This window comes from Seriola dumerili, unplaced genomic scaffold, assembly GCF_002260705.1.
Source record: "Seriola dumerili isolate Sdu_G_001 unplaced genomic scaffold, Sdu_1.0 BDQW01000230.1, whole genome shotgun sequence".
Lineage (NCBI taxonomy): Eukaryota > Metazoa > Chordata > Actinopteri > Carangiformes > Carangidae > Seriola > Seriola dumerili.
Window position 1 is genome coordinate 4,926,755 of NW_019174485.1, and position 10,091 is coordinate 4,936,845.

The window sequence follows — 10,091 nt, forward strand, 5'->3', positions numbered from 1 at the left end:
TGATGAAACATTCTGTGCAGAACCACTGTTTCTTCTACACCAAGGTGATGTAATTGGCTATTTTCTGCTTTCTGAACCTACTGCAGTGTTTGGTTTTGAAAAAATGTGCAGACTCTGCATTCATTGCACAAACAGATGGGTGAGAAATTAAAGGAAAAACCAACATAACATGTCTTAGTAAGGTGCTGGGTCACCACAAGCTGCCAGAACTGCTTCAGTGCTTCATGACATTGATTCTACAAGTCTCTGAACTCTAGTGGAGGGATGAACACCATTCTCCCTAAAAACAGTCCCTCATTTGGTGTTTTGACGATGGTGGTGGAGAGTGCTGTCTAACAAGTCAGTCCAAAATCTCCCATAGGTGTTCAACTGGGTTGAGATCTGGTGACTGTGAAAGCCACAGCAGTGACCCCTCGTGCCCTGTGGATGGGGGCATTGTCATCCTGTTTCTCCACTAATTTTTCAGGTTTTTCCTTTAATTTGTCACCCGACTGTCGTTGCCTATTCAATTCTAATCCTGTTTTTGAACTCTCCATGTCTGTAAATGTGCAGCATGTAATCCTGTCAAATAGCTATCAGGATCGTGGCAGTACTACAGGCGAATAGTGGATTCGCTCATTACAGGTTGAAGTTACACAAAGTTACTCCTCTCAGATGACTTCACCCTACCATGGTCAGTTCAGCAGATGGCCAGTCACCCGTCACTAAAAGCTAGAGAAAAAGCACATAAAAGTACAATCTTGTCAAACTCTTTCTTCTCTTATTGTCTAACAGCTCTCCCTGGAACAAGACAGGTCAGCTGAGAATAACGTGAACTGGCTAACCTTCAAGTTCGCCATATGTTCTACTCCCCACAGAACCAAAAGGTGTAACTAAAAAATCAGCAGTAGGGAGGGTAGAGAGAATCAGGTCATAAGGGACTTGTTGTGTTTCAAGCTGAAAAATATCAAATTATTGGACAATTTTATGCCAAAATCCAGGCAGATCAAATTGACACCTACGGTGCTAACACAGCTACTCATCCTTGGCCTCAGCAGGGTGAGGATGACATTTGTTCGTACTCTGGACACTTGAGGAGGGCAGGGTAGTTGGAGGAGTTCATCTGGAGGGAGGCCTCAGAGGAGATGGAGGAGGGACTGCGGCCTCGCCCGGCCCAGGCGTCTGGATGTAGGAACTGGCCGGAGTAGTCGGAGCAGTTGCTGAGGCGAGGCCGGTAGAAGCCCTGATGGGGCCGGTACATTTCCTCTGCTGTGTAGCGCTTCATGAACAGATACACCGACATTACACCCGCCGTCTGGAGGGGGGATGAAGGGGCAAAGGGACACAAAGTTTACTCTTGTTTGGTAACATCCTTTATACTTATGTTTCTGTTATGAATAGGAAAAAAGGGGTGGTGATAGATTAGCCATACAATATTAATGGTTGGCATCATTAACCAGTCTCTCTTACTGTCACACGTGTACAAGTGTAAAATAAAATTCATGTCAGAAAATACAGGTCAGTTAAGACTATAAAATTCTATTATGTTGTGTTTTAGAATTAATTATTTCACAAATTATGTAAATTATTTGATTATTAATGAGTTTGCCCTATAATCGTCAATCAATCAAAAACTCATCCCCCTACAGTGAACACAAAAATCATGGCTCAGTTAAATGTGTTCATGCAAGTGCACGTACAGTATGTCCATGTGCTGTATGTGTGTGGACTTTTTTCTTGTTTCTCTTTTTGTCTCTGCTCTTTAAATGAGATCATAATGAACTCCCTGTCAGTGTCACAGTCACATTATCAGGAATGACTGACAGCACCAAAAGCAACTCGCACACTTTTCTGTTCAAAAGCAGAATTGATTTAACACAAAAGACACTGAATAAAAAAAATGAATCACAGCTTATTAACCCTAAATTATCATGTATAATGGGGACTGTTTCCTACAGCACAATACATATCTGAAGGACAGGATTTGAAGATAGACCTCGTGTTTGATGCATTTATTTTCTGCCCTGTGGTCATAATGATGGATAACATCTCTCACATGAAGAAGAGTGGTTTTAGGACAGGAGAGAGACTGGTGTCTTCAGCTACTAATTTGAGCATAAATGAGAAGCAGCTGAATGCTTAAAATCTAAAATGCTATGTAATCCAGAACATAACAGATAAGAGAGAAAAAATTATGGTTTACTTAGGTATGAAAAGTTGAAAGGGTTAATTTGATACATGCTTGTGAAATGTGAGATATAATATTACATTATCCAAATTTCCCATTGTGACGTTACCTCAGTGAGCAGGAAGGAGATGGCAGCGAATGCGAATGACCAGCCGTACTTGTAACTGAAGTAGGCCTCATTAGTTTTGGTCCTGTTCAGCATTTCATCATTAATGTTGGAGATGTACAAGACCAGGCCAACAACCAGAGATAGACCTATGGGAGGCAGAGAGAGTTCTGATGACTATGGGTGGAGAAGTAGATTCTAAAAATATATTGGTATACAGGATGATTAGCATCACTCTTGTTGCAATTAATAAAACTGTGCTTCAAGTAAATACAGGTTTTATTAGAACAATAACAGTGTGTGTTTCACTGTGTTCTCTTCTTACATCTAGGTGACAGAAGCAACTCTGTAACATGAGTTCACCTTCTCAAATGGACATATCACATTCAAGCACAACCAAGTACCTGACAGGATGAAGAAGATTCCAGAAACGAAGGCCAGGATGGTGCGATGTGGTCGGATGTGGCCGATGTTACTGAGTACAAAACCAATGAACATGAAGAAGAGGCTGACCAGAGGGAACGGTGTGGCAGAGCGGATCATCTCTGAAATGAGAGAAGAGAACCAGGATGAAGAAAGAGAGGAACTGATCGGTTTGAGTGAGACTGAATGAGAAACTTGTTTTTTAATACTGTTTTGTTTTTGTTTTTTTGTTTTTTTGTACTTTCATCTGTGACAAACTTTTAATGGAAGGTTTTTCTCTTAGAGTAGCAGCATGAGGTTGTCTACTGAGGTTGGTTGTTATTCTTCGTGGAGTTGGCATTTCATGGGTTTAGGTCATGGCTCCGTATATTAAGATGGTGCTGGACCTCCCTACTGTGCACAAATGGTGTACTACCTCCCAGAAGTAATGGGAGTCTGTGGTACTTGTTTCCAGACCCCTATTGTGTTCTCCATTACACAAAATGTCACCCTTCCAGCTAAGTGGACCAGATGTCTGAGGCTATAACCTTAATGGAACTGGTTATTTAATTGGTTGGGTAAAGTTTGGATTGTGTGGTAAATTTGCCAGTTACAATCTACTGTAGACATCCAGCACTATCTAAAGCATGAAAAAAACAACATAAAAGTGAGTCTTTTTGGATTCAAGTTGAGTCTGAAACATGGGAAAATTCAAGAAGGGTTTAAATTCGGAAGCAAAATGATGACGGAAGATCCAGTGGTGCATCCTTGGTAAGAATAAGTTATTACATACTGTAATTTAAGGCACAACCACTGGACTAAGAACACTATCAGCACCATTTTTTTCTGCATTTTAACTTTCATCACATTTTTAGAAAGGAACCAATTAAGTCTTATAATAGCTGCCTATGTAAATCCTTACTGCATCTATTTTCTTCATTTCTTATTCCTTTGTCAGATGTACTCTTCTTTACTTGGAATTCACACAATCTCTACATGTATATCTAGCTGATTATCTAATTTACCTTTGGAGGTATTTATTATGATGGCCGTACTCAAGTCTTTCACCATCTTTGAATAGAAACAAGGGTTTCAATTTTCCCCCCATCTGTGACCACCTCTTATCCAAAGGTTCCATACTTAAGTCAATAACTGAGCAAACTCCATCCACTTAGAAAAATGAAGAGTAATGCTTAAAAGCTCTGGGAAAAGCTAGTAAATGGAACTACTGTCACAATTTGGATGAGATGCTCAGTCATCTTTGCTTTGGTGTGAGCTTCCTTAAAGTTATGGACTACAGCTTGAAGACTCAAGGGATGTGAGATCTGAAGTTGACACATCACCCTCTGTAGTGCTGACTGCTTGGCTGCACGCTTCTAGTACTCATGTGTATCCATGCATGTTACCGCTGCAAGGGGGTCTCTACAAAATGAAAATGGCACCCTTAAATATTTCATACGATTCCAGCTCTTAACCTGAGTGGACTGGCTGTGGGGATTGGGCTAGGAATAGCATAAACCACATACACTCTGATGCAGAGATGACAGCGTAGTGCAGAGGTATGGACTCGAGTCACGTGACATGTGCTCGGGTCAGACTGAGGTCATGTATATGATGACTTTGGACTTGGCTTAACGAAATCAATTGCCAACACTATTGTCAACACTCACCCTACCATTGGCCTGGGAAGGGCTGCTGACAGACATGTGCTCCCTCAGTGACACATGGTGGTAACAGACACTTCTTCAACCTGCCAGCAATGAGGTTCACTGGGAGGGCGTAGAGGCCCAGGCTATCTCCCTACTTCCCATTGTTCAGGCGCCCAACCAACCAGCAAGACTCTCTAGTGCAGTGAAAATTACTAGACTCCATGTTCGCATCCTTGAGCAAGGGTCTATTTTTTTCCTCTTAGTGTGCTAAAACTGGGTTTCCTCCCCCAATTTCTTCTGCAGATTCTAGGATCACTCAAAAAACAAACAGAATGAACATACATTACACAAAATGTGCTATATCAAATAATATGTGTGAAAACAAAAGACCCCAAAATGTGTATGGGTTAAAAGGACCATAAGTTTTTATTTTTTCATTAGTGTTGTTTTAAGTGTCCAGTTTAGCAGCTTATTCCTGCTTTACAGCAGCTTGATCCTTCACCATTGTGCCTCTAGCTGCCGCTTCTGTTCATTTCAAATTAAACACTGAGAGCCTGAACAGTTTCATCACACTGAAGCATCATGCATATAATAGTGAAGTGTGAATAGTTACTTACTGAGGACACTAACGGTGGACTCAGAGGTCATCTGGACATTAGTGGGCATCACGTACTCTATGGTAAAACACCGGCCTTTCTCATCCCCTGGAACAAAGGACAGGAAAAAAATATATTCAAAAACAGTGTCTAGTGCTCTACACAACTGATCAAACTTTGAATTGGCCCACTGTGACAAATAAAAGTCAAACACAGAAGCATGTACAATATGCTAGCAGAGGACATGGACGTCTTGTAGCCTTTGCATGATGATTGATAATACCTATCATGGCAAGTTGAGACTGTACATCACAAATGTCAAGTTCTCAGTAAGTAGACAGGATCTATTTCATGTGTTTATTTGTGCTGGGAATAGTAAAGTTTGTGTGATAGCTGTGAAACAGTGTGTTGAATTCCACTTAAAAACAACCAAAAAACAAGTTTTCAAACATCATACACAGCAAACAAAGCAATACCAGGGAAAAATACACAATAATAATAGTAAAATTAATAATACAAAAAAAATAGCTTATTTGATTAATACACAGTATCTGCTGTCAGTATTAAAGTGTTAGATTTTAGTACCTTCCCTTTATCATTTTTGATACGTAGAGGTCTGGCACCAAAACACACTGATAACACAAATACACACTCTGATGTTTTTCTCAACACTTCATTAACCTCACACACAGTTGTTGGATCAGCTGATATGTTCAGCATATGAAATGAGCTTCCATAATGCATGTTATGTGCTGATGATGCATATCAGAGCAAATCATAGTGAGCATTGTTGGGCATTTAATAGGGTTAGTTAGTCTATCCAGCATTTGCATATCCGTGCAATCTTAATATGTACAAGAGATGAAGGTCATGAGATGCTCTGAATACATTGGACCATTGTTAAATAAAGACTGAAACAAGTGGGCAAGAAAAGAAGCACTATGGAGTGTGTGTGAGAGTTGTAACAGTTACAAAGGATAATCACAAGGCTTTTCCCTACTAGTATTTCTCTCTCTCTCTCTCTCTCTCTCTCTCTCTCTCTCTCTTGCTCGCTTTTGACATGAAATCAAAGCAGCATTTAATTCCACTTAATGTTAAAAATCCTCACACCAATATGTAGTGTAAGGGAAGGCCTCTATGGTTCCTGTGGGTTATTAAAATGTCACTTAAGAAGTCTAGCATGGCAGTAACACTAGTGTTCTTTTAAATTATTTATCTCTACAGAATGGCAACGGTAATTCTCAGCCCATTCAAATGTGATTTCAACAGAGGGAGATAATAATTATATAACTATTACTGAAAATTTTGATTATGCTTTCAGATAGCAGACATTATGGCTCATTTTCAGTCAGTCTTGAGGGACTCCAGTAACACTTCTATTCCAAATTTGTAATGAAAGATATTTATCGCAAGTAAATGGAAATACTTAAAAAATACATTAAAAGCTACTCAGAATCATTGCTACTATTACAATTAGTTGTGCTGCAAGCTTTGCAGTCTACATTATATAAACAGTGTAAGGCCCCGTATTGAACATGTTGTACAGCAGTGACACAATATCAGATTGTAAGTGCTGGCTGTGTCAGTAAAGATCCTCTCCATGAACTCATGTGCGCTAGAATGAAAGGCTAACAGCCAAACACCCGATGAACTCGAACCGACATCAATAGCAGCCAAAACACCACACAGCTTCATTCATGTTCTCTGGCGTAACCAACGTACTGTGACAGTGTGCTGTAATTGTTTCTGGGTCAAACACTACGCACCAGAACAGTTAAATGGGCAATAAGGACACTCAATTGACCCTAAAACACACACTGGACCATTAGTCCAAATATAGCAATGGCCCTAACATCTGTTACTTGATCACAACTTGATAGCCTACATATCCACCACCACTGAACGATTAACCCTGGAACAGGACAGAGCAGGTCAGTTGTGGCACAGGGGTTAATGGAACAATTCAACAGAGAGAGGAATAATGTTGCAGGATGAGTTTTTGCAGAACAACTTTTTCCAGGTTAGAGGCCATATACACGCTAAAAGGCTTGGAAAGGCTAAAAGTATTTGAGTTGAGGGTAATAAATGAAAGCAGACATAGATTTTTGCCTCAACATCTAACCCCAACAGCCAGAGTATATTACAATAAAACAGTGAACTTCTGCCATTACCAGAGGGAGAAATAAGATAAGAGCAAAAGTTGATACCTGGTTTACTCTGGGACAACACTTGTCTGGAGAGTTGTGTCTCTAAGAAAAGAGTGAAACTTAACAGTTAGTGTCTCTTTTCCAATCAAGACCTCAGAGCATGCCTTTGGTTGGAGCTGGGACGGAACAATGTTTTGATAGGTGTAAGGAGCTTGAGCATGCACTGTGGAAATACATAAGCTTTTGTAACTTTATGTAATCCTTGTTTTTCACATTAAGTGCGACAGTGCCAAGAAACAATGCAGGTTAGAAAGAAGGAAAGATACAAAGCAGCCACAGAATTAAGGGTTTTCTGCATCAATCCAAGGTGCCTCTGGGTAAGTCGTGGGGAGAGAAGTTCTTCAAAGCCATATAGTAACTGGAATAAAAATACTTGACACTTCCATATCGAGGTAGATTTATTGCAGTATTATTTGTGTGAACAGATCAACAATCCGTGTAAAATGTGTGATCTGTAAATATAAAACACCTTCCACAATTACAAAAAATAAATTTGCAAATTCATAAAAATATCTTATCAAATATGAAACAATTATTTCTGTGAATTAATTCAATTAATTTACAAATAAATGAAAAGCATTTGTGAAATTCTTCCTTACATTTACAACTTTCAAACAAACATTTGTGAATCAATTTTCAATTTGTGAAACGAAAAAGCATTAGTTGATCTAAATTCTACGCTTGTGGATTTCAATTTTACACACACGGAGTTCTGAAACAAACTTTCAGCCAGTCTGAACCAAAAGCGACTTGTATAACTCGGCCACTTTCGGGAAAACACGAAAATCACCTGCTGACGACACCATTTCTGCTTTTAAAAGTAAGAGCATGTACTCTTCTATGTGTTGCTTTTTTCCCAAATAATTGGTGACAAGGAACGTAAACGACGTTAACGTTTGTAAGATATGAAGTGACAGGACCCGGTTAAGGTCTTTGATAATATGGCTTTTAAATGAATGAATATGAATGAATGAATGAATGAATGAATGAATGAATGAATGAATAAATAAATAATAATACCCAGAGCTGGCCCAAGCCTTCATGGGGCCCTGGGCAGAATTTAATTGTTTGAATTTTTAATGCTGTCAACCAAACAGAAATGCTCATACGCAAATGTAATCTATGTACAAGTGTTGAATCTCCATGTACTGTATGAAATATATGTACATATGAAGTAAAACCATATATGTATTTACAGTTTAACCTATATATGTAAAAATTACATGTGAAACCTGTAACAAATTGGAATAATATCATATAAATGTCTAGCTAATAGAAACATGCATTTTAGTATGTCTGTTTTTTTTATAGGTTTTAATATAAATGGACAAATGTTAAATAAATATATATCCATCACAAAGCCTGTCAGTATATATTCATTATATATGTAAATATACAAGACACACATGTATGGTTAAAGGTAAATTGTTAAGAAAATCATATACAAAAATAGAGAATTTTAATGAGCATGCACATGAGTATTTCATATATGTAATAAATTTCCTCATATATCCATGGAATGTATATGTGTCATAATAATATATCCTTTTATAGATGACACAGTCTTTATAAAGGGACAAATATGTCATGTGTGTACGTCATAACTCACAGTATAAGGCATTAAAATGTCATAATATATAAAAAGCATGAAAACTAAATAGCAGGGCATAAAGATTTACACAGTATAGTAAGGAATAAAAATTTCAGAGCATAGTGAAGCATTAAAACGCAATAGCATAAAAAACATCATGGTATGGTAAGACATAAAAGTTGTCACGGTATAGTAAGGCATAAAAAACGTTATATGGACGTCAGAGGATACTAAGTCATACATAATGTAAAAACGTCATAGTATAGTAAGGCATCAAAACGTCATAGTATAGTAAGTCATAAAAATGATATAGAGTAGTAAGGCTTGAAAACGTCATAAAAACGTCATTGTATAGTAAGGCATAAAAAACATCATGTTATATTATGAAATAAAGAATTGTCATAATATTGTGAGGCATAAAAATGTCAGAGCACAGTGAGGCATAAAAATGCAATAGTATAGTAAGGCATAAAAATGTCATTGTATAGTAAGGCATAAAAAACGTCATAGTATAATAAGGCATACAAACGTCATAAAAACGCCATAGTATAGTAAGGCATAAAAAAGTCATATTAAATTATGACATAAAAAAACGTAATAGTATAGTAAGGCTTAAAAATATCATAGTATAGTAAGGCATAAAAACGTCATAGTATATTATTACATAAAAAAACTTAGTAGTATAGTAAGGCTTAAAAATGTCATAGTATAGTAAGGCATAAAAAAGTCATAGTATAGTAAGGTATAAAAAACGTCATAGTATATTGAGGCATAAAAACATCAGAAAGACATTATGTGTAGTAAGGCATCAAAACGTCATAGTATAGTAAGGCAAAAAAATGTCATAAAAATTTCATAGTATAGTTAGATATAAAAAACGTCATAGTATAGTAAGGCATAAAAAACGTCATAGTAGCAAGGCATCAAAATGTCATATTATAGTAAGGCATAAAAACGTCACAGTATATTAACACATAAAAACGTCATAGTATAGTAAGGCATACAAACGTCATAAAAACGCCATAGTATAGTAAGGCATAAAAACATCATAAAAACGTCATACTATAGTAAGGCATAAAAAAGTAATAAAAATGTCATATGATAGTAAGGCATAAAAACGTCATGTAAAAGTAAGGCATAAAAATATCATAAAAACGCCATAGTATACTAAGGCATAAGAATATCAAAAAAACGTCATATTATATTACGACATAAAAAATTAATAGTACAGTAAGACTTAAAAAGGTCATTGCATAAGAAGGCCTAAAACGTCACAGTATAGTAAGGCATAGAAAAAGTCATAAAAACGTCATAGTATAGTAAGGCATAAAAAATGTCATAAAAATTTCATAGTATAGTAAGGCATAAAAAAC

The 10,091-nt window shown here is 37.2% G+C and overlaps 1 protein-coding gene across 1 annotated transcript; it reads right to left on the reverse strand.

The window, feature by feature from the left end:
• Positions 1–347: 347 nt before the first annotated feature.
• cacng5 (calcium voltage-gated channel auxiliary subunit gamma 5) lies at positions 348–5,110 on the reverse strand (the record flags this gene model as incomplete). Its single annotated transcript, XM_022755806.1, has 4 exons — positions 348–1,294; positions 2,277–2,422; positions 2,678–2,818; positions 4,942–5,110. Coding segments are annotated over 4 exons (720 nt in total), but the record flags the coding sequence as incomplete, so codon positions are not given.
• Positions 5,111–10,091: the final 4,981 nt, after the last annotated feature.